General features: G+C 39.0%; 1 protein-coding gene and 1 long non-coding RNA gene across 2 annotated transcripts in view; both read right to left on the bottom strand.

The window, feature by feature from the left end:
• The window catches only part of LOC136048925 (uncharacterized), a 109,800-nt gene that overhangs the window by 26,539 nt on the left and 57,152 nt on the right, over positions 1-26,109 (bottom strand). The window lies entirely within an intron of this gene.
• On the bottom strand, positions 597-25,690 carry METTL14 (methyltransferase 14, N6-adenosine-methyltransferase non-catalytic subunit). Its single transcript, XM_065736846.1, has 11 exons — positions 25,581-25,690; positions 25,129-25,217; positions 24,341-24,428; positions 16,290-16,370; positions 15,868-15,955; positions 13,777-13,867; positions 12,206-12,347; positions 10,877-10,969; positions 9,467-9,583; positions 6,734-6,944; positions 597-2,186 (listed from the first exon to the last, which is right to left on the bottom strand). Exons 1-11 carry the CDS (start codon positions 25,644-25,646, stop codon positions 1,873-1,875), a joined length of 1,380 nt encoding a protein of 459 aa, XP_065592918.1. The 5' UTR covers positions 25,647-25,690; the 3' UTR covers positions 597-1,872.

Below are 26,109 nucleotides of genomic sequence, written 5' to 3' on the forward strand. Positions count from 1 at the left end.
TCTTGCAAAATAATACAGAAGCACCACTCAGCTATGGTTTTTTTTTGGAGTCTCACCTTCAGTGCAGCCTATGCTTCTACATCAAGAGCTAAGCACCAAATGACCACCTCTAGACGTTGAAGAAAATGACTGCTCTAGTTTCCCTCTTAGAATTCTAAGAAATTAAAAGATTTGCCACTGGTACACAGGCTGCTTCTTAAGCGACTTCGGTATTTACATTTTCAGTAAGGACATAATAATCAGGGCAAAATCAAAAATGTTTTTTTTACTGCAACATAACACCTATCAAGTGCTGCTCTAAGTAGCGTGCAGCAGAATTTGCCCACAGTTGAATAAATACTGCTGTTAATCACACCCTCTCCTCTCAGTTCCAGCCACTGTTCAGCTTCCCAGGTCTAACAGCAAGAAACAAAACATAAGGAACAGGTGAGTTTCATTTATCCTTTAACAGCTCCTTAGTAAATACACCACCAAGGCTGTGAAGTTGACCAGACCCTACGAGAACTTTCATGCTGAGCTCTCAATTAACACTTAGTGCCTCCTCTTTTTTAACAGTAGACAGGAAACCACAATAAAACTTAGTTATTACAAAACCTTACAAAGTAAACTCACAAAATATTTACAATATTTCAACATTAGCTTTGATAAACAAGTTTAATAATTCATTACTATACAGAAAGTTACTTTAAAGTTAGACTTCAATAGATAATTATTTTGAGACTTAAAAGCCTATTTTCCAAAATCCATACCTAAGAATTATAGACTTCAACAGCCAGGTTTGTTCTGTCTACCAAGTACTGCTGTGAAGTTCAGAGTCGCAGTTTTGCTAAAAACAAGAACTGTACATACCAAAGTGAATCGCTTTGCTTTCATGCCGTTCTCTGGAAATGATCACCATGCACATCAGGTCAACAGGCAAAACAAAATCCTCGGCTTGGTTGCTGAGACTTCATCATTCAGGTGATTATTTTCAGGAAGCTGTCACTGAGCATCACCTCGCATTTCCAATATGGCCTCTTATGAGGTCTTTCTATTATATACAGTGCAATTGCTCTGCAATGAAACTGAGTTTCCCTACTGAAGAAGATTATTAGCAGATGTAGAGTGAAAATCCTTACTCAAGAAGCAATTCAGACCTACACAGAAGTTTCGGACTGGATATAAATGCACAACCTGTAACTTTTCATTGAACACATGTGACTGCACATAATTACAGCTCCCTCCATTACAAGCATGAAAAGTGAGTGCATATACTTCACAAAATAAAACTTGTTCCCTATTCCCAAGAATAATTCGGGAAACAAACCAAGTATGAAAAAATAGAACTATTTATTCAATTTGCTCCTTGATTTAAAAGAAGTTAAAATAGGTGTCAACATAGACACAGCAGTTCTTCCATGAGTAAGAGAGTAAGTCTGCTACTGCCATGCAATTCAGAACTGCATTTCAAGCCTATTCCACCATATTAATGCAAGCCAGTCCAAACCTGGAACTGTAAAGAATGAAGAGGAATCTATGTTTCAGAGAAAATTACCACTAAAACAACGCATTACTTGCAAGTGCTTCCAATACAGGAACAGCAAGTATCTTCATTTCAGTCCCATCTGTGGTTTGAAGAGATGGCACTGCTCTTCCAAACAGGAGGCCAAATTTAGCACCCTCAGGTGCTGCTGCCAGGTGAGGTGGTGTGCCTAGCCAGTCATTGAAAGGCAGATTATTTGGAACTGCTTGCACCAAAAACAATTTTAAAAGTCATGTAGCTTGTGCCTCAGGGGAAATTTGTTTTAGTAAAAAAACAAAAACAAATAAACCAACAAAAAGTCTCAGAGACAAGGCAAGGGACCGTGGGAAGAAGCAATTTCCTAATAGTCATCAGCGTGTAGGAAAGCCTCCCCTGTGGGTACCTCCTCGTCCCCCTCTGAAGCCACCCCTCTCACCCCGAAAGTTAGTTCTGTTCCTCTCTCTGCCCCGCTCTCCTCGACCTGCTGAAGTGCCACCTCTTCCTCCTCCCCTCGGAGCACCACCTCCCCGGTCAGACTTTGACTTGGGTGGCGGTGACTTGGGCCGAAGTCTCTCGATCTCTTCAGTGCAGCCAGTCAGGTGGGAATTTGGAGCAGTGAAATACGAAGAGTACGTTTCTGCATTGAAATTACTGTTTGTGAGGGTGGGTCCTACAGTCAGCCATCCTAAGGAACAAAACCACAGACAATGAAAGCAGTAACAAATGTCATGCTTTGAGGCTACAATTTCCTTTTCCCCATTAAGTGAACATTCAAGTGATGGGGACAGACACTTTACACATTGGACAGAATGAAAAAGATCACCTCTCGTAAAGCCACAGCTGATGAAATTTAAGAATTTACATTGATTTGTAATGCCTTTTGTTTTGTTGTTGGATTTTTTGGGGGGGATGGAACATTTAGGTTGCAGTTTTGCAACACTTCCCACTTGTTCCTATGCTGCACCTTCCAGCTCCTCTGGGACTGCACTATAAACCACATCAATACATTCATCTAGTTTAAAGACAACCTACTCCTCTCCTCTTTCTGTCCTTTTCAAGAGGTGCTTAATTTTGTCTCCAAAAAGCCAATCAAGACAGCACAGCCAGTACAGCACGCTGCACGTATACATCTGCAGGCAAAATAACTAGTGCTGAATCCCATGATACACAGATAGAGCTTAAAGAGTTAAGTGAACCTGTTTATGTACAAGTGTAGCAGCCAGTAAACCCTTCAGCTTTACCATGTGAACCAAGGAGGCAGGCCTTTAGATCAAGCACATTCATATTTCTTCACAATATGAACTAAAATGGGGTTGGGCCACTTGAAAATGTCACCGGAAGTTTAATTTTTAGTTCATCGTATTAATTTTCTTCATAATTAATGAAGAAAAAAAATTATTTATGATTAATGAAGAAAAACATGGCTCAGTGATTTCCACAACATATTTAGGGAAAATTAAAAAAAAAACCAAAAAAACACACACAAAAAAGAAAACCCATCTATTTGCCTAGGTTTTCACACTCCACAAAGCACCGTGAGAATCCAGAAGTTCAAAACTGAGTAACTCCACATTCAAAATGCTGACTGATAAAAGCAACTAAATTTGCCAGCTTCCTGAGCAAAGAATAAGAGATTTACAGAATCCAATCCAGTAGCAAGATAACCTTTAAATTTTAAAAACAAAAGAGAATTAGACAAACATTGCACAATGTGACAGAAACTCACAAGAATTTACCTACAGCAACAGCACTGAACTAATGCCTAAAATTTTATTTTTTTTACTACAAAAACCATGAAAGAACCTCAAAAAAAAAAAAAAAAAGAACAATGCATATCAAAGAAGAAATCCCACCAATGCAATACCACGGACAAAGACTCATCAGAGAACAGCCAGTAATAATTCTCACTTCTCTACAGTCTTGCAAGCAGAAGTAGAAAAACACTTAGATATTATCGTAAGTGAAAGACTGCCTACAGCTCGCCCACTGATACAGTTCCTTTTCCAACTGCCATAACAAAAAGCAAAAATTCTTCTATCATAAGTATTATTAGCATTCACATCCAGCAACCACAACCACAATGCTTTCACATCTCCATGCCTCCCTCCCCTTTATTTTTGAAGAGGATTGTTGCACCATGAATTGTTGGTGTCCAACGCATAACCAGTCTGTGGAAAGCACGACCACACTGTCCATAACATTAGGTACACAGTCCCTCACTTCAAGCACTCATGGATAACTGAAAGAAATGGGGCTGTTGTACTGAATTGCATGTTAGATTTTAAGGCAGAAACAGCACCGACAACTGATACAAGCCAAAAAATGCGTCAACACTGCATTATTGGAGTCTACCCTCCTGCAGTGCGTTTCCTTCATCACATACACATTAAATTGAAAGACCTGACTAGCGAGACAAATAAAATGCAGTTACCTTCAATCCAAACAATATATTCCGTTTTCTATCATGCTAGATGAAACACTCAGTGTAAGACTGCACATTGAGATATTGGCAGTAGGACTGGCACCACTCAGGGGAATTTAAGATCAGTTCAGAAAAAGAAGTGATGCTCCTGTAAAGCATAACCCCATATAATGTGGGGAAAATGAAACATCAGCTGATTTTTAATACTCACTGATGAAGTAAATACAAGAACAAGAGAAAAACACTGGTTTAACAAAAAAATTCTGAAAAAGTTATAGTTGTCCCAGACAACTAGACTGTCCCAGACTTGCAAAACAACACTGCTTCCTGACAGAAGGATCTCCACATAAATTAAAAACGCAGCTCCACAAAATCTCTTGTCCGAGTCATTACACTTCTCTGGATATCTCTTTGTCATACCAGTGCAATTATTAAAAGCAGAGGGATCTGCTATTGTTGAGAAAGACATTGCAATTTTTATAGCTTCATCGAGGTTTACTTCACTACAGTAATTCCAAAAAGCTGAAATTCAGTAGAACGGGAAGTATACAGTCTGCCCTTAAAAGACAGAAATCACACAAGTCAGTACTCTAGTACAATACTGAACTATTTCAGCATTTACCTTCAATTAGAGCCATGGGGAAAACAAAAGCCTTAAGGTCTTCCTTACTGTTCTATCGTATATTTACTTAAGTTCATAAGTTCATAAGTTCATAAGGTTGGAAAGGACCTATAAGATCATCTAGTCCAACCATCCTCCTATCACTATCTCTACCCAACTACTAAATTAAGTCCTTTAGCACCTCATCTAAACGCTTCTTGAACAGCGCTAGGGATGGTGCCTCAACCACCTCCCTAGGCAGGCCATTCCAGTGCCTGACCACTCTTTCAGAAAAGAAATGCTTCCTGAGGTCTAATCTAAATCTTCCCTGGCGCAACTTGTGGCCATTCCCTCTCGTCCTGTCATTACTTATCAGGGAGAAGAGGCCTACCCCCTCCTCACCACAACCTCCCTTCAGGAAGTGGTAGAGTGCAATAAGGTCTCCTCTGAGCCTCCTCTTCTCCAGACTAAACAATCCCAGCTCCCTCAGCCGCTCCTCATAAGACTTGTGCTCCAGGCCCCTCACCAGTTTTGTTGCCCTTCTCTGAACACGCTCCAGGGCCTCAATGTCCTTCTTGTAGTGAGGGGCCCAAAACTGAACACAGTACTCGAGGTGCGGCCGTACCAGAGCTGAGTACAGGGGGATGATCACCTCCCTGCTCCTGCTGGCTACACTATTTCTAATACAGGCCAGGATGCTGTTGGCCTTCTTAGCCACCTGGGCACACTGCCGGCTCATGTTGAGCCGAGCATCAACCAACACCCCCAGGTCCTTTTCCTCTCCACATTCTTCGAGCCATTCTGCCCCAAGCCTATAGCATTGCATGGGGTTATTGTGGCCAAAGTGCAGGACCCGGCACTTGGTCTTATTGAACCTCATCCCATTTTGCTCAGCCCAGCTGTTCAGCCTATCCAAATCCCTCTGAAGGGCCTCCCTACCCTCAGGCAGTTTGACACATCCTCCCAGCTTTGTGTCATCTGCAAACTTACTGAGGGTACACTCAATTCCCTCGTCTAAGTCATCAATAAAGATATTAAACAAGATGGGCCCCAAAACTGACCCTTGGGGGACACCACTCGTTACAGGACGCCAGCTGGACTTAACTCCATTAACCACTACCCTCTGGGCACGGCCCTCCAGCCAGTTCTCCACCCAGAGAAGAGTGAACCTGTCGACACCACGGGCTGCCAGTTTCCTTAGGAGAATACTGTGGGAGACCGTGTCAAAAACATTTCTAAATTACTAGAAATTACTATTACTACTAATTACTTTTAATTATTCACTTATTACTTAATTATTACTACTAAATTACTATTACTACTAAATTACTATTTCTAACATTACTTCTAAAAACATTTATAAAAGAAAACAGAAAGCAGTGGTAATCTGTGACTTGGATTTGTTCCTCTATACAACAGTAATATTAGAAACTGGAACCCTAACTATAACACTTGTTATGCTTCTGTATGAAAACATGCAGGTGAAATCTATATACCTAGCAAAATTTTCTGTTATCTTTTCATGAATGTCAGAATATTAGTTAGTACAAAGTGATTTCTGATCTACTTATACTTGATACTACTAAAGTACTATCACAGCTCTGGGATAATTGTCTAGTGCTGCCACAATCACAGAATTATAGAATCGCTCATGTTGGAAAAGACCCTCAAGACCAGCAGGTCCAACCTCAACCTAACCATACTACCCTAACTCTTAACAACTCACTGCTATATCATGTTCCTGAGCACCACACCCAAATGGTTTTTAAACACTTCCAGGGATGGTGACTCAACCACCTCCCTGCGGAGCCTGTTGCAGTGCTTAACAGCCCCTTCTGTAGAGAAGGTTTCCTTATATCCAACCTGAAGCTTCCTTGGTGCAACTTGAGGCCATTTCCCCTTGACCTGTCACTTACTTCTCTACTCCTGCTCACCACACCATTCTCTCACTCCCAACTATATGTCCACTACAGAGAAGTAACCAAGACAGAAGCTCTGGCCCATGCAACTCCCTGCCCAAAAAGCTGAGTGTAATCTGTTTCACACTGCACTGTCTGAAATCGCAGCTACTGCAAAACCTCACAGAAAAAACACAAAACACGCACCGTCGAAACATTATTTTCTCGCTTTCCCATCAGACCTCACCAAGTGGTCTCAGAGGGTTATTAAGGAGATTAAAATGTAACCATTTGACAAACATCACAGGTACCTGGTCGGATTGTACTGTCCCTTCCAAAAAGATGAAGACGCCGTCTCCCAAGGCAGAAATGCTCAATGATGTGGAAAATCTCTACAGGCTTTTCAATATTGCCGATTTCAGGCTCTTCTGTGATAATGAGGTCAATGTCAACATTAGCATGGATGAAGTCACCATCTGTACTGCGACGCACAGTTCCTTTAATGCCCATGAGGCAGTGCTCCTACATTTGCAGGAAAGAAGAGTACCTGTCACATGCTGCACAACCATCTGTTGTTTGAGGAAAGGAAATTCTAGACAGAGTAGATCCTATTTTTACACAGAGAACATCGTGAAGCATGAACTAGAAAAACAGAACAAGCTGAAGCTACCAGCAGAGCCCCTCAAAAACAAAGCAGAGCATAGTTCAAGTTACCTGGCTTGGTGAAATATGCTACATAGGGCTAGAACTCAAACAGAAGGTGAGGTAAAACACTCGGACCTCATCAATTACAGCAAAATTGGAGCTTTAAGTTGGCAATGCTCAGAAATCATCACAAGAAAGTACATGATAAATGTAAGAGTGAGGGAACAGTTTATTTCATGAGCATTCCAATCCTAACTTTATTCATACGAATAATTTTCAAAGTTCACAGACATAGAACAGTGAAAATCAGATCCACGTTTCTCATATAGTAAGTTGCTTTCATGCTCAGATTCCCAACTAAAAGATACTGCTTCATCAAAACAGTAAAACCACTATCGAACTATCTATGCAATCTCAGCAAATTCTGTCAGCATTAGAACATTTGCTAAGCATAACAAGCATTGCCTTCCTTTCTTCTAGGACATTATAGTTCAGTTTATAGGATCTACAGATAAGAGATCGCCTCAACTGGTGCAGGACAAAATGCAGGCTCTACCTATTGATCTCTAAGTTCTGTTTATAGGAATACTAAACTGGCATGAAAAACTATTTTCCCCTGACATCATAAAACATCACCAGATGACTCCAAAAAAGTTGCAAACAAGAACAAATAATCACTTCCAGACTTTTGGAAAGGGTTTTTAAGAGTTAGTAAATAAATATGAAAGGAAGAACCATTAAATACATGAAGTCGATCAGCTGTGTGGATTTGACATGGTTTTTGGACCTTGAATGTGACTAAATAGAAAGGTGGGATGTGATATTTACCCATTAAGCAGAACCTCACAGATCTAGTCTTCAAAATTGTCCATTGCTACATGAAATGTTACTCATTGGTACCTTAGATTCTATAAAAGGTGACACAGCATAAAACCTCCATCTAGAGAGATGCCTAATCTAAACCTGAATGGACAGGATTTGATTCTACAACTGTCAGAAATTCAACCTGCACAATAGAGCTATTTAGTTAGTCAAAACAAGCCAGTTCAACTTCCTATGTTTATTACATAGTGACCTCAGCCCAACCTTTGTTCAATGAACAGAAAAGCCCTTATACCAGAAGCTATTCCCCTCCGCTAACAAATGGTGCACCTCCAAATCCTCCTCTGTCAGTTTTAGCCTCTCCCTCATGGGCGAGCTGCACATATCTGCAATACTATCTATACACAACAAATATGCAGTACTTACACTTAAAAATATTTATAGCTGTATTAAATATTATCATACTTCCAAACAGGCTTTAGACTAATATAAATACAAGTTAAAAAAAATGCAAATATCTTAAAAGAGAAGTTTATACTCCTAAAAACTTGCAAATTTGAGAGTTGAGGCTGTTTAGCACTAGTGAATGATTAATGAAAAGGAAGTCTCATTAACCTCAGGGCTTGTTCTATCAGCCAACTCCCTGTCTTTAGTAAAGCTGTCACAGTTGTATCCAGACATACACAAAACAATTATTCATTAATCCTATTAACTTTTTTCTAAGTTCTTGAATAGGATGCATTTGAGTCTCTTAAATCAGTTTTTTTCCCCCCTCTGTATCTCTTCCAATACAGAACCTGTACAACATACACCTATGAAACTGCTTATCTTAAACCAAGCTGACAAATTCTGTCACTAGTGCAGGATGGCCAGTCAAAAACCAGGAGATGCTAACTAATCTGATTCAAGCTCAGGACACCTATACACATGTTTAGAAGCATCAGCTGATCTTCCAGAGTTATTTCACATGACTACATCAATTTATATTTCACAGTCTTAAATCTTTGTTTTACAGACACTAAATTCAGTCAAATTTTACTGCCAAGTTTAGTTCCAATCAAAGGATATTCCTCTAGCAACAACTCCAGCAGTCCTACTTAGAAAGAAGCCTGTGTATTATATTACAGGTATTACTAATAGACTAGATGCTTATTTATTACTCATCCATGATTAAAACCACTCAGAAGGCAAACATAACAACATGCAGCAGCTTTCCATTTTCACTCACAAGATTTCATTCCTGCTCCACCTATCTATGAAGAATCTTCAGTAGTCTTCAGTATTTCAATGAGGTTTAAGTTTATGACTTCTAGAATATTATAACAGAAATTTACCAAGCAGTATTAAATGTAGACAATACCTCTATACTTCACACTGGGTGAAGTAACAAAGCAGACAAGTTCACCATGCACCCCATGAATATGTTTATTTCTATATAACGCACTTTGTGAAAAAGAACTGATGTCCTCGTGTCTACCTTCTGAAACTGGGTCACAAACTGCTGAGTAGGCACCAGGTCTTTGATTAGCTTCAAGAGCCACTATAGGAACAGAGCAGAAATTGATCCAAACCTTTACCTTGGTTCTTTGGAAAACAGCCTTAGGGTCTAGAGTCTTGGTCTTTCCAGGATTATTCTTATTTGTTTTAATCCAACAAATATCCTCACACCTTCTGTAACCCCATTTGCGTAGACACTAAAATGTAACAGACATAAAAAGGTTCACACAACACAAAAAACTAAAGTAACCTAAACTGATAATGAATACAGGTACTTAATTTTTCTTAAAGTGTACCTGGCAATTTGTTACAGATCATATAAATAACTTCCTAGAATGACTATACTACATTTTGTCCAATTACCAAAACAAAAGTTTTACATGCACAGCGACTTTCTATGTATCACTTCTCTTTGTTTATTTTCTTTTAAACCTTGTGACACTTAAAAATTTATTCAGAACCAGTCTAAAGAACAGCTGCCTTGGCCTTGCCTTTACTGGAACCCGCACTCAGGTTGTGATTCACATCAAAGTAAAATTTAATTTATGTTTAAAAATATAAAAAGCCTTTGCTATCACTTTGTGATTTGCCTTGTATTTAAAAACAAACAAAAAACCTTACATGCCTTTTTAGCCCTTGACTCCTGCTAGCATAATCATAGAGAAGAATGAAATCTGACATCAAGGACTCTGGCTCATTTGGCTATTGCTGTGGTCAAGAACTGTCTGGTTACTATGAATGTGTGTGACCACAATCAGTCTATCCAACAAAGCTAATTTAACCAACCTCGAAATGACCAGATAAGATGATAAAGCAAACAGATCAGTAACCTTGCTTTGTTGTCCTTTCACGAATACCATATGGCTGTTTTAATAGGAAGCACTGCTCAAACTAAGAAAATAATATTTCAGCGTAAGAGCCTATTGGAAATTCCTCTTCCACCAGCTCTAAGCAAGCACAAAGAATGATTACTCCGAAACTCCAAGATCTTCTTAGGGTACTAGAACTTCACAGAGCTAAGACACATTAAATCTACTTAAATTCCAAGCAATGTCTGAAAATAAACATTGCTGCACATAAAATTTTATCCTACATTATCAAATAGCAGTACCTTCCTCTGATATTTCTGGCAGAAAAGTATTATGATTTGTTTTTAACAAACAAATAATGATTTAAATGCATTAAACATGGCAAACCTGCTCCTACAGTAACTTGAGTGTGTCAAAAATCAAAACAGTAGTACAGCTTTTGAGTCATGAAAGAATAATACTTCCCCATAAAGCCACACCAGCTCATCTGGAAAATATTAGTATCTACATGGTTAATGCCATGCCTACTTAAATTTATTTACTCCACTTAAAATTATACTCTACTATAGTAATAAAACATCTCTGAGCATTTACAGCTGAGAATTCTACACAGAGAAAGTCAATGACAAAAATAAACTCTTAAATATGTCCCTGATAAATTGAATTAAAACACTGTCTTACCACTCGGCCAAGATCCAGACCCTCTCCTGAACCACACCATAGGAAAACAAATGACCTTGGGGCAGCAATTTCTTCAATTTCTAGTTTCATGATCTGAAAAATATAAGCATTTCTGAATTGAATATTTCTTGCTTTTTGTGATTTAATCACAGTTATAAGAGGAAAAATACTTAACAAGTATTGAACATTAACACAGAAAACCATCAAGAAGCACTATAATAAAAGATGGTAGTCTAGATAGCATTGTATTTTGGCTATCTTCTTAAAATTGTTCTCCAGAAAGCATGTCGTGTAGATTATCATTATCAGTAACTAAGTGCACACTTCAAATGTAATTGATGACCAGACTAACCATTCTTTTCAGCATAAGTTCTATCCATATAGAAAATTTTTGACTTAAAAGAATAACGTATTCCACGTTTCTTTTTTTTTTTTTTCTCCCCCCTAAACCACTGCTTCATTCCTTTGGTAGCAATAAGATTTAATACAAGATTTAATGACAGAGCAACAGTGGTCTCATTCTTTTCAGCCCTGGGGTCTTGTGAAGACACATTAAATAAAAAACAAAAACAAGCCACACCCACAGCCCAATTTCTATTGCCATATAGAAGAAACACACTATCCATTTCCACTTTCAAGAAAAAAAAAAGAGAATTTATCAGGACAGCGGTCAGCAATAACAAATAAGAAACATTTAGAATTAGGTAATTTCATATGGAAAGCATGTGACTCATTACGTATTGAAAAGACTCACCTGTAAATTGCTAACACATCAAATCAAGCTTCAATCAGTGCCATAGGGAAGAAAGACAATGCATCACAAGGCATTCTAAAGTGATGTAATTCCTGACTAAGAGGATGACTCCTAACTCCAACACTTCCAGTTTTTTTGTTAGGACAGAATGTTTTTTCCTTTAACTCCATCAGGCACCAGTTTTGCATGAAATAACGGGATGGCTAATGCAGAAACTGCCTACCCCTTATCACACAAGTTACCTTATCTATTATCACAGGCATCAATGCCCTTACTTTCAAATTCATTCCTTAGAAGTGGACTGAATTTTACACTGTTCATACAATTTTTTCTGTTAATGACATCTAAGTTTTCAATCAGGCTCAGCAAGAACAAAATGGTAAATCTAATTCATAAAATTCCTCCTGGGGATAAAAGAAGTCTGCTAACACAAATACTGTAGGCACACATATGACAAAAATGTTAAGTTTTCCTAAGAATCTTGCTTGTTTTGAAATATATCCCATTTTAATTTAAACAACTCTAACACATCCTGCTACAAATTATGTCCCTCCCATTGCTAGAAAAATACTTACATCATCCCAGGTCCAGCACTTCTCGTTGGCAGTAATGCCAGTCTCTCTGTAGTATTCTTCCAGAGGTGGCTCCAGGAGGATCACATCAAATTTAGATTTCAGTTCCCTAATATCAAAGGCTTCCAAGTCTGCTTGCAAGTACCTGTTTAAACAAAAGTTGACAAATTGCTTGAGGAAGTTAAAACAATGCTTTGAAAAATTACACTTCACATAGCGTTTCTGTGTAGCAACTTAAGAGGGGGGAAGGGGGTATCTTAGTTAGGTCCTAAGGCTTAAATGCAATAAAGCCAAGGATAATACATAATGCATTCTTGCTTAACATACAATGGATGCTGTTGCATTAGATTTTTTTTTAATAACCTCTCTCAATAAACAGTTAAGCATTCTACTTCAGCAAGCAAGAAACAGATGCCCAGACAGACTGCACAGCAACATCTAGTACAGAATCACTGAACATTTTGTACAGCCATGGACTACATGGGAGAAAACTTTAACATTTAAGAAGCCAGCACTCAGACTTAAACGTTGCTTCACTTCACAAAAATGGCATATTTTTAGAATTGTCATTTACTTTATGTTATGTTCCTAAGATTCTAAGTATTGCAGATCTGGTTACTTTTCCCTTAGGAGAAGCTCTATTCATAGCAAAACTATGGGTCCCTAACAATTATTCTATCAATCTGGTATCTAGATGTACCCACCAGTCACTGCTGTATCACTTACAAAATTTGATCAGTAGGCTTACTACCAGAAGAGATTATTATTTCATGAGTTTATTTGGAGCTACCAGAAGGTAACATTTGATTATTCATTATTCCTTTTTATGCTTTAAGGTTAAGAATGCAAAAAACAAGCAAACAACCAAACAAAAAACAAAAAACACCCACAAACGTAAAAACAGCAAGTTGCATTTTGCAGTTTATGTATCAGTTGTTCAGATGATTTCTTTGCTGTTTTTCATGGCACTTATTAAGACTGCAGTGTATTAAAAGCATAATGTTCAGACTCCTGGGAGTAACGTGCTGCATGCTCACACAGCAAAAACTGAGAGGTAATTCAGAACTAATAAGACTTCCGAACTTTTTTTTTGTCTTGAACTATATGGTAACACCTGATTGAGGAATACTAAGACGACAGCTGAATGTTATACAAAAACACTTAAAAGAACAACTGAGGTTATATTGAAGCTTTTTTTTTTTCTAAGGTTTTGTTGTTACTGCAAACTACATTATAAAGAGATCTGTGATCACATAATACATATCTTTTCATTCCCCAAAAATGCCTGCCACTCTATCAGAAGGCAGCTCAGTCTTAAACCACAAAGCTTCAGATACTATAATTACACATTGGAAAGAAAAGTCTATTCTACATACTACATTGAAAAATCTAGATTAAAATAATGAAAACAAGTTGGTTTTAGTCTTCTAAAGTTTTCATTGATTAATTTGTATATAAAAACAGAAATAGAAAATGTAAATTATGAACAGATACTAAAGATACAGATTGCAAAGCAGACAGCTAACTTTAAACCAGTCCGGAGAAGAAAGGATGTTTTCCACACAAACACTTACATGGGAGGAGTGTTAGATTTAGATATCAGCTCATCCTTCAATCTGATAAGCTCTCTAAGTTTTGGGTATTCTTCAAACCTATCTGCTAAGCCTAAGAAGAAAACATGAAGTTAACACATTAATATTTAGCCTCATTTTATTTTTGTTAGAACAAACCAAACCTTTCAAGCAGTTTTCTGTGCAGTATTTCACAAAAGCCTTCTCCCTTCCCCCAGTTAATTAAGATTAATGTTGCTGGATGATACTGAATTCAGTATTAATGTTCTAATCTTCTCTGGAGTGATCAAGAGTTCAAAACACCTTTTATCAGAAGAAAACAATCTCTTACTTACACCACTAAAGGAAGAATTATGAGAGACAGTTATTTTCTCATTCTCTCAATTCCTAAGTTTATATTAAGATACAATTAACACTCATGATTCTATTATTTCCATACTAGTCTTGATCTTTGAGGGCTATTTTTACAGTGGCAAAATTGGAATGTAGATGGTTCCCTCAGGCTACTGTTATAAAGATTTTATATTCCTGTAAGTCATGGAGATCTGAACCTGTGTATATTTACTTATTGGACTCCTACTAGACTTATTTACTGGATTCATAGACATAGCTCTATGATTGGTTTTGTAAGTACAGAATGCACAAGGGAAACCCCTAATGAGGTTTTCTGCAGTAAAATTAAAAAAGAGCAAAACACAAGTAAAACAACTTCAGTATAGTACATTTCCTTTTCAAAAACATTACTCAAACCAGCATATTTCTGTTACTGCTAACAAAAGCCTCAGCATGAGCTGAAAACGTAAACATTCCAGTCCCCAAGCCACATCAGTTCAACTTGCTTATAAAGTTCTATGATTATAAATATAGAGCTTATAAAGTTCTATGATTATAAATATAGAGCTTATAAAGCTCTGTTTACAACTTCACATGGAGAGAGAAAACAAAAAGTTTTCTCCTCCTTTAATTCAAACTTCTCAATTCCCGAGTCTCGATCACACTAGTAAATGAAAAGTTCTTAGAATGTAATGTTGCCATCTTGCTACCTGTACATAAGAAAACAAAAAATTATTTTCATCCCTTTTCTTAATTGTCTAATGTCTTAAAAACACATGATATCCATTGCTACACTGCTTCCAGCCAGTGGAATTCAAATACTCCTGACCAGTGGAAATGAAAGCTGATCATCATCAGCTCAACAGATAAAAAGTCAAAGTAAATAGCACAGACTGATACATACTCTCTACCTAATGATTTCCAAGAACAACGTACAACAATTTCATGTGTTAACAGATGCACAGATGGTTTTTAAACAAAGACATATTTGAGTCAGAAGAGTCAGTTTTAATATTAAACATCCAGATGTATGAGATGTACTTTATGGAAGTGTTCACAATGTACGCAGAAACTAACACTGCTTCAACAGGCAAACAAAACCACTTTAGGCTGGCACTTATAAACATGCCATTCTTACCCAACAATGACACACATGCTAAAACAGGGGTTGAATGAAATGTTTCAGACAACTGCAGATAGGGAGGTGTCTTGATTTGTGCAATGTTTATCAAGGGCAAGATGAATGTAATCTTAAAAAATGCCATCCTCTAGATTCAATAATACATTAGGCCTTCTAATGAGCCCCCAGAAGTTACATGCTTTAGTAAATAAATATTACCCATATTGCTTAATGCATTAAGTATTTCAGTATGATCTGTACTCTACATGCTACATGAATTCTTGGAGGTAACACAGCCCAGGAATGGCTGAAACACAGGAGTTACTTAAATTTCCAGAAGTTTCAAAGTCTGCTCAATAAACCTGTCTGCTTTCTGGAATAACGAAAGCTTTGTTTTGAAAAACTCTTCCTGGTTAAACACTTTCAAAACAAATCCAAGATAGCCCCTTAGTGCTTATTTCCTAGATGATGATAAAAAAGTAATTTGTATGAATTTATACACTGACATATACATACATAGAGTGACGAAACTATGGTACATCTATATTATCCAGTAACTGTAAGAAATTAAAATAAGAAGAAAAAGGAGTGACACCGAATAAAATGAGGTATTGTAGCATCAATCAATAACGACAACATACCAACATCTCTGATGAAGTTCTGGGGTCTGTGTCCTGTATCCACAAAATGCTGGCAGTAATCGTTGTGTGGATTTAAGCTCTGTGTACCCTAAAGAACAAAAGGAGCTCAGTAAGCAGTAAGGAGAGATAACGGAACACATGCTGCAATGCGTTCATCTGAAATACAAGAAAAAGCTAATTTTTTTTCAACATGCCTTTGCTAGCTAAACTAGTTACACTCCCATTCTGTTTTTCCTCTCCAATTAGACAGCATTTTTACTGCTCATTGTTACTACCGTGAGTTTCACAAGGAAACTGCCATACCTGCGCACTTCAGTTAACTACTTCATCCAGCCTTTATGCCACGTTTCAAATAAAATCAACTGCCTGAATAATTTAACATAACAATATACCTTTTGCCTTCTAATCACAAAACTGCTCACCTTAAGGAAGGTACTCGAATCTTTGTAAATCTCTTCTTCATAGGGTAGGTTCTCTTCATCTTGCTGCAGCTCTACTTCATCCTGGGAAATAAAACACATTTCATAGGTGAATGAGATCATACTGTTTCCCTCCTCATTATGAATCTGCTTCCTAATGACAATTCCAAACAGGTTTCAGACACTGAGCAGAGGGGGAAATGACCTGCTGCAAAAAGGGTCAGCCTCCCATCACTGAGGATCAACATACTGGAAAAGCCTCAGAGAGGAAAATGAAGGCAATCATTTCTAAGCTGTTACAGTGTAGGCACTACGTTATATGAAATCTTTGTCCCCTCAAAATTTACTCCTTGAATTAAAGGGACAGATTTTGCTGCAATTCTTCACTAGAAGAACATTTAAACATTTTTATCATTGAACTTTTTTTTTTTTGTTTCAGTCTTAGCAGCTGAAACCATCTTCTCTATAATATGTTACAACACTCACTTTGAAGAAATACTACACATCTGGTATTTCATTTGGACTGTTCTTAAAACTAATTTAAAACTTCCAATTTTGTAGTTTCAAAATGAACAGGAAATAGGAATTTTATCAGACTTTTTTTTCCTAGTTGGTGTGTCACCAACAGACCATCAGATTTCTGGAGTTCAGACACCTGATATTCTGACATACTCCGAACTTCCAATGTAGAATTCACAGAAAGATCAGAAATAAAAGATGACTCACTCCATGTTACTTTCCATTTTGCTGTGCATCCTGAAACAGCTCATTATGTATAAATAAAACCAAAGAATCACTGAATAACACAATCTACCATACTGAGTAGGTACTCATATACTGCTGATTTCAACTGAAACTTTAATCAGTTAATGTATGAGAAGAAAAGCCATCTTGAGGGTGAAATAAAGACTTTTTCAAGACAGTGAAGTAAAAGACAGAGAAGCAGATTTCTCTTACAACAACTCTCCTCTTCACCATACACAACAAGTCAAAAGATACAGAGAAGGCTGCTTCTATCTTTGCATTTACCTTATGACGTATGAGAATATAAAACACTTTGTCCCTATTTTGATCCCTCCAGATGCTGAAATTATGAAATAAGCTCTGTGTTCATTTCCAAATGGAGCTTAAAACCCACTTAATTTTAGCAGGTATTTCAGAAGTGGCAAGAGATTTTGCCTCCCTTCTACACACAGCCCCCCTAATTATTCTTCTATATAACTGAGATCAACTGTCTTATTTTTTTCTTCTTTAACCATACTGAAAAAAACATAAAAGGAAAAATTACTACTAGAAGCAGCAACAGTGTTTACAAGGAAAAGGAGTGAACAGGAGACAAGTAAATACCAGCAACTGTAATTCAGGAAAATAAGCAGAAAACTCAAGTTTTACTAAAAGCTGCTTATGTGATCATAAGCTTACACCTGTTTACTCTCTCATTTTCCTCTAATTCTTAGTCTTCTGATTGTAAGCACTTGTTAAATAACTACTTCTGAGTCATCCCAGTCCTCTTTATGCCTTCAAATCAATTTAAAAAGTCTTGCAGTCACGAACAAAAAAGCCTACAAAATCAGCTTTCAGAGGGCAAAGTACACAATAAAAGCAGATACCAAATGAAATTAATAATGCAAGATAAGTCATTCTTGTACTTGACTAACAAATCTATTTTACCATTGCAAAGTTGAGGAAACAAAAGCCAACTCCAATATTGAAGCACACTGTTTTCTCGAGTGACTGATTAAAAATTAGGCAGAGTAAGATTTTTGCAACATTCAGAACAATGACAAAGAAGCACTCCAAGGTCACGGGGTACAGTCTGCCAGAACGAAGTGAAAAAAGACTCTATCAAATTAGGATGGCAGAGGTCAAATTTGAACCAGAAGTGTTTTTGTACTTAGTAAAAAGTTACAACTCTGGCACTCCTTGCCACAGGATGCTGTTGATGCCAGACATTCATACAGGTTCAAGCAAAACTGATTAAATTCATACATGGGGAAAGGAAAAGAGAGAGCATCGCAACTCTCAGATACCTACACAAAACCTAAGCCTATCCTGTTCCAACTCTGTGATAGGCAGGGCTGCCACCTACCAGGTCAAACTGCCCAAGGCCCCATCCAACCTGGCCTTGAATGGCTCCAGTAATGGGGCATCCACAGCTTCTGTGGGCAGCCTGTGCCAGTGCCTCACCACCCCGCTAGCACAACCGTGACAGTGCCACAAAAACAGAAATACTGCAGAAGTTCTTCAGAACTACAACCAAACTTTCTGGTTTTAAAATATTTCTTATTCATTTTTGCCAATGAAACATCTCTCTCCACACCCTCTACTTCTAGAGTTTGCAATGAAGAGCCCAAGTCAATCTGACTGTGGAAAGTTGAACATGGTCTGCTCACAGTCCTGAACTCGTCAGTGAGTAAAGCTCTTAACAGCTGAAGCATCCTCATTATTTGCCTTCAAGTGCCACTGAATGCTACTGTAACAACGTGTAAGAGTTAGGAAAATTTCAGTAATAGAAAATAGTCTTTTACTTAAATTTAATCCACATTACACTTTCACCCATTTTGCTTTTTATCTCTACTGCTATTATTCTACTTAGCTTCGGATATTCGTAAAGTCAGCCTTGTGGATCATAAAAAGTGATTTCTTTGCTTTTAGAAAAACAGACTTCTAGTTTCATGACCACCACCTTTTTGTGCCTTTCCTTTCTTCTTTATGAATACTTTATTTTACTCACTCAGACAGCTAGCACAGGTAAGAATACACCACGAATGTAAACTGAGGATATGATAAACCTGAGATGCATAGGATTTTTCTAAGAGCAGGAACTACCTAGCAGAGCACCCACCTTCTAATTTAACAGCTACATCTCAACGTACTTTGTGACATTCTTGTGACAAAGTTGGGATTTTAAAAGGTTTCAAAAATAATTTCTAATGCAGTCTAGCATTTAATAGGGAAACATTAAAGACAGTACTTGAGATGCAGCAAGTTTGAAAATGCTGAAATAAAAGTTAAACTCTGTATATACATTTTCCCAAATAATCAAGAGAAACAAGACGCAATTAAATGTTTCAGTCCTATGGACAAGACTCAACACAGCCTAGAACCTGGTAGTCTTATTTCATCTCTTGTTTTGTTTAACTCTACTAGTAGTAGCAACCACAGTTAAACAAAGAGTTTTGACTCTTGCAATCAATAAATCCCCACATTTCATCAAGAAAAACGTCCTATTCTGTATTTTACTATGTCACTCTATTTTCCTATCACCCCAATGTTTGTTAAGAACCACCACTAGAACACTTATTTTACTGGACAAAAAACCAGCTGTAAGGGAACAATTAGGTCACAGTTTGAACTGGTGATTGAGCACCTGGTGAAGGGTGTGGCTGTCCCAGGGAGCACAGGCACATTGTTTGCACATGTGCTCCCCACCTGATCAGAACAGGTGGACCTCTGGTCGAGCCACCCTGAGCTGGCCACTGAAGGGAGAGCATCTCTCGGACCTCAGCTGTTTCCTGAAGAGGGCTGCATAGCCAGAGATCTCCCTCATCAAGAGGGTGAGTTCTGTTCTTTACATATATGACTATTGGCCTTCCTAAGAATACTTTGATTAGTATTGCCAAGAACCTATCAGAAGCAATTTTGCTTCTTCATAAGCAGAACACCAAACAAACAAACAAAAAACCAACTCAAAAATGGTTCTTTGCATTAGAGGCTCCTAAATGGCTGAGAACAATTAAAAGAACAGCTTAAAAGCTGTTCTCAGACCTCCCACAAATAATGAAAAAGTGAGTATCACAGCTCAGATTTCTCCGAAAACAACATCAGTGTAAGGCATTTCAAGGATTAGGAAGTGACCCTTTGAAATATATCAAACTACATGCACAAGCATTTAAAGGTTTTCATGTTCACATCCCGTGCCTTCACACCAAATTGCACTAAGTGACTATATTCTACTTTCACAGTACCCCACCTTTACCAGCAATTACACCACAAAGCCCAGACTCCAGCTAGAGCAGGTAAAGTTTGAGGGTATCATCATTTCCAACAAAACTAAGGTCTGGGCACAGAAAAATTAAACCACTACAGAAGGGTTAACTGACAGCGCAGCACAGAACTCAACAATACTGCAAATCAGGGTTTTACAGACATGCCAGTCACTTTACATCAAAAATATTTACCTCTAATATTCCTTAAAAATAAAAAATGAACATAACAATTACGTGATATTCATCTGTAACTAAGTTAAGTTCATGATCACTTTTTCTAAGGCATGTTAAATTCATATCCAGTATGGTTTGATACCATAAATACATAGATTTTTATATCACTTCATATAAGAAGACTAAAGTTAAACATGCTCTAAGCACTAATGAAAAGGTTACATAAATACCCAGAGGATTTTACTAAGTTCTTATGTCCTTGCCAAAATGGACTTAACAAGGTCTGCAGAAACAGCTGATGGCTCCATTTTAGATTTTTAGCCTGTGGGTTTCAAGTTCATTAAATCTAATTATCTGCTAGACTGAAGTTGACGTGAGATGGTGTCATTTTTCCACTCCAACAATACAACAAGAGTCTGATCACTTGTGATGACAACCTAGACAGGGTAAGTCTTCTGCACGTGAATTTGTACACTTTGACAGCTAAAATGACTTATCTACATACCAATATTTCACAGCAAAACAAGATTTTTAGACACAGTATTGGCAGCAGGTCACCAAAGGTGATTCTTCCCCTCTAATCAGCAATTGTGAGGTTACACCTGGAGTAGTCTGCCCAGCTCTGGACACATGCCCCATTACAAGAGAGACAAAGCTTCACAAATATTGCATGCACTCTGAAAATCCTTTTCAGACAGTTATTTAGATAGTCTGCTACAAGACATGCAGACTAACACTCAGCACACTAAAAATAAACGTCCCTCCACTTACAGACTAACAAAAAAAAGTCCCTTCATATATATACTTTTGGTTTTATTGAGAGAGTATTATAGAAATCTTTGTGTATCTAGAGACAAGTGTTAACACAACCAAGCCACCAAATTTAAAAAAGCTTCTGTTTTTAGGTGTGTAAGGGAACAGCAGGCATTATTTCACAAATAAACCAACCCTGATTCTACATAATCACAGACAGGGTTATGAGCATGAAGTAGAAAAGGAGAGGGAAGACACATGCTTCAACAAGATACAAAGCAAATTAGATAACTTTATCATAATCATTCTTTCATTTAACCTCCTTTTCCCATCATTCACGTTAACCAAAGCTTTACATGATTTAAAAAAAAATAAAGTTATGAAATAGCTCTTGGAAAATTATTTGAAAAATGAAGGGCGAGCAAGTTTGACAACCACTCATTCTTAATAACCGCAGGGGTTTCTGTTAGTTTTTTTTTTGTCTGTTTGGGTTTTTTTGTTTTTTTTTTTCCAAGCTGCACTTGTCCTAGACATTTTGGATACTTAAGGTATACCCCAAACCAAGCCTCTTACTACCCCTCTCTTAATATCCCAAACATCTTCTGTTCGTTGTTATTTTGCACTTAACGGAGGCTGGAAGATACCCTCAGACTTCCCCATATCTCATCCAATGCCCAGTGCCATTTATTAAATGCAAGCTTTTCTTCCAACACAAATTTTGCTTCCATTTTTTGTGTATGTGTTTGGCTAATCAAACAAACATTTTACCACTTCTTTCAACACAAGACAAACAGCAATAATATAAACTGCCATTCTCTGGGGGCACTATCACTTCAGCATACTTTCTCCAAGGAGCAGTACTAAATTAAGCTTCCAAACACTGGGCTCTGTTGAACTTATAGCTCAATACATGTCTGAAGAGAACCATGTCTGTTTTCTCAGATCTCTGCAATAGAAGACATCAAGGAAGAAGTCAGCAAGAGACACATAAAATCATACAATGTTTTGTGTTGGAACGGGTCCTTGAAGATCATCCTGTCCAACAACACTAACACAGGCAGTGTTACCTTTCACTAGAGCAGGCACATCCAACCCAAGATGGAGCCCGGATCAGACCATCCTGCAGCCCACCCCCTGCCCTGTGCCATAATGGCTGTGCCCCCCACCTAGTGCAACCATCACTCAGCAACAACCAAACACTGATCAGCATTGTCTGGACTGAAACCAGGGCACAGGGAGGATGCAGTGCAGTGTTAACTCAGGTTATGGCAAATGACAGTCCTAAGAACAGAGGAAAAAAAATGCAATAATGCTTTCTGTTCTGTTTCAAGATTGCTGAAAAAAAGCAATCCATTTTTAATACATTTTCAAGTCAATTTTCAGTTGACATAAATATATTACCCTCGCATTTTCAAATGAAATTCATCAACTTGAAATCAGATATTCAACTCAAAAATTGGATCGTGCCTCTTTACCAGACTTTTACAAGACCTACCTTACCAGAGAAAAATACCCCTCACTTCACAATCATGCCTTATTCATGTTATTGCTTTCTATCAGTATGTGCATTAACGGACAACTATTTTCAAGGATGATGCACAGGAAGACTAATATTTCATCAAAGGTGTGTGATGAGAACTCAGTAAGCAACCACACCCACTGAACCAGACTGACACATTAGTTTCACAAAAACAAGGTCAAATGTCCCATTAGCTTTATGCTTTGATAAAAAAAAAAAAGATATTGCATATAAATACCATAACTTAATTAACTATACTATAAATTCTATATGCAGTCCAAGACAATTCCTCTTCACATAACACAGCCCAGGCAAGCCAAAAGGTTAGACACTCACATACTAGACCAAGTAGCCCAAAGCCCCATGTGACCTGGTCTTGAACAAACTGAGGGATGCAGCATCCATCCACAGCTTCCCTGGGATGCCTCCTTCAGTGTCTCACCTACACTCTTTTGCTTAAAACTGCTGCCCCTATTCTGTCACTACCAACCCAGGTAAAAAAGTTTTCCTCCATTTTTCTCATAAGCTCTTTTACATATTGAAAGGAAGCAATAAGGTCTCCCTAGAGGCCTTCTCCAGGCTGAACAACATAGTTCCTCTCACCTTTTCTTCATAAGAGGTGTTCCAGCTTTTAGGTCATTTTTGTGGCACTCTCCTCTGGTCCTGCCCTAACAGGTCCATGTTTTTTATTTGTACTGGCAACACAGAACTGGATGAAATACTCCAAGTAGGGTCTCACAAGATAATAGTAGAGAGAGGAATCACCTCTCTCAACCCACTGACTACTCCTCTTGCCCTATCCAGGTACAGAACCTTGCACTTGGCTGCAGTGAACTTCCAGAGGTTCACAAGGGTCTAGCCCTCAAGCTCGTCAAGGTCCCACTGGATGACATCCTTTCCCTGTAGTGTACCAACTGTAGCACTCAGTTTGGTGTCAACCACAAACTTACTGAAGGCACACTCAATTCTTTATCTATGATAACGGTGAAAATATTGAGTACTACTGATGTCAGCACAGACCCTTGAGGGATACCACTTGTTACTGGGTTCCACTTGAACAGTGAGCTGCTCACTAATTTTCTGGACACAGCTATGCTACCAGTATTTTATCTCTGTGACAGCCCACTTATCAAACCCATATCCTCTAATTCAGTTGCAACAATAACGTAGTGGGGAACTGAATCCACAGGCCTTACAGAAGCCCAGGTAGAGGACATCAGCAGCTCCTCCCTCGTCTACTGAGACAGTCACTGTATAGCTGGCAGCCATAACACTGCTCAGGCATAATTTGCCCTTGGTGCGGCCATGTTGGGTATCCCTAATCATCTCCCTGTCTTCCATAAGTTCTGACATAACTTCCAGGAGGATCCATTTAATGTTTCTCCTCACTACTTTCTTAAAAACAGGAGCGATGTTTCCCTTTCTCCAGTCATAAGGGACTTCAACTGTTGCCATGACTTTTCAAATATGATGGGGTGTGGCTTATGACTATTTCATCCCTCATCAATATTTTTAAGGAATCTACACACATCCCATTTGTTTTTACATATGTACACACACATTTTATATGTCCCTCAAGAAGCCATAAACACCAGGGAAAAAAAGTTATTTTTTCTTACCTTATATTCTTCAATCTCTTCTTCATCAGCTTCTCCCTCATCTGGATACTTGCGTTTTGCATTTGGTGCAGAAGTGTCATAAGAAGCCCTATAAACATACAAAAAACGTCGTAAGATACAGTTTCTATCTCTCCAGAAAACATTTCAGAAATCTGCTAGTCATATGCCTTAGCTGCATGCTTCTGTTAGTTTGAAATGATTCTGAAACTTCATGAACAAGAAGTCTGTTCTCACTCAGGGTACCTGAGATGAGTACAACTAATGACAGGACTCGTAAAACAGGTATCTTCTGCCCTTGTTCTTCTATTCTAAAAAGAACAGCTTATTTTACCTGAAGCAGCACATATCCAAGATTAGACCTGCACACACAAGAAAACCACTGTTACGTGCAAGAAGCAGTAAGTTCTATGTATTCTGGCCCAGTTTTCAACTAAACATTTCTACCACTCCCTAAGAGTGGCAGACTAACTGAACTGCCCTGTAATTGCTCTGAGGAAATCACAAAGGACAGTGCAGACAACATACCATAATTAACACCTCAGTTTTGTTCTACAGTGACTTTCCAATGCAGGAAGCAAAAGAGAATTTTCATTTCTGACCTCATGTTAAAAGTCATTGCTTAAAACCCTACTACTTTATTCAGATTTGAGTAATAACTAAAGCATTGCCTTTTGCTACATATGTTTTTACATAAGCTTTACTTGTCTTTTTAGTAAGTTATCTCATCCTATTTCCATATATTACTTTCGGACATACATTTCTGACAGAAACGGAGTGCTGGTACATACCTACAGGTTTCTCTCGTTTCAGCAATTTCCCGCTGGTCATCTTTACTGTTCAACACAGCACCAATGCTGTCTGCGTTCTCAGCTCCTAACTGAAGAAAAGACGAGCCAATTTCAAGCCAAAGTTACCACTAATTAAGAAAAAAAAAAAAAAAAAGATAAAACAGGAACACAAGCAATTTAAAACAGCGATGGGACAGCAGCAGCCCTGCAGTATGGCCGCGAGCAGCAGGCCGCCTGCCTGCCGGCCACCTACCCCATCCTCACAGCCGTTAGCGGCACAGCCGCACCTGGCGCTGGCACGCGCACCCTCCCCGTCCACAGAAGGAAAGGGCGGGCCTTGCACACTCAAGCTTCCCTAGCTGGGCTGGGCCCGGCCCGGCTCGACCCGACCCAGCCCGCCTCCATCACAGCTCTCGGCGCTCCCGCCCAGCGCGGCCCCTGCGCACCGCTACCTGCTGAGCTAGGAGCTGCCGACGGAGCTTTTGCCGTTCGCGGATCTCCTGCAGGCGGCTGTTCATGTCCACGCCGCCGCCGATCGTCACCCGGTCCGCCGGGCGCCCGCCTGCGCGTCACTTCCGCCCCCTGTTCCGACGGCAGCGCGTGGCGGTGCGCGTGGGGCGGGCAGCCATGATGGCGGCGCAGAGCGGCGGGTGGGGTAAGCCCCGCGGCCGCGACGCGGGGCGTCGGGAGCGGCGCGCCGGCGGCGGCCTTCCCGACAGTAGAGGTGGCTTGGAGCGTTTGGGAACGCCGAGGAGATGCGTGAGGCTCGAAGATCTGAAGCCAACGCTGAAGAAACACGGAAGAGTAAACAAAGACGCGGCATCGTCGCGCTCCCAAGGCGCTGCGTGTTTCGGCGCATCCACACCTGCCCCGCTTCCGTCAGTGGAAGCGTCACCCGATCTGCCCGCGGTTGCTGCTCCGCCGGCCCGGCATCCTGCGGGCACTCAGCGGCGTCGCTTCGGTCGTCGGCACCGACGTGGG

This window comes from Cyrtonyx montezumae, unplaced genomic scaffold, assembly GCF_038088225.1.
Source record: "Cyrtonyx montezumae isolate F1298 unplaced genomic scaffold, pur_monq_1.0 scaffold_2, whole genome shotgun sequence".
Taxonomy (NCBI): domain Eukaryota; kingdom Metazoa; phylum Chordata; class Aves; order Galliformes; family Odontophoridae; genus Cyrtonyx; species Cyrtonyx montezumae.

What these genes read in the sequence shown, in the direction of transcription:
- METTL14 (XM_065736846.1), bottom strand. Translation starts at nt 25,646, where the DNA reads ATGAACAGCCGCCTGCAGGAGATCCGCGAACGGCAAAAGCTCCGTCGG. An exon ending in AAGAGATTGAAGAATATAAG is followed by an intron (nt 16,371 to 24,340) that starts GTAAGAAAAAAT and finishes TTTATTTCCCAG; the next exon opens with GATGAAGTAGAGCTGCAGCA. An exon ending in GTCTGGATCTTGGCCGAGTG is followed by an intron (nt 9,584 to 10,876) that starts GTAAGACAGTGT and finishes GTTACATTTTAG; the next exon opens with TGTCTACGCAAATGGGGTTA.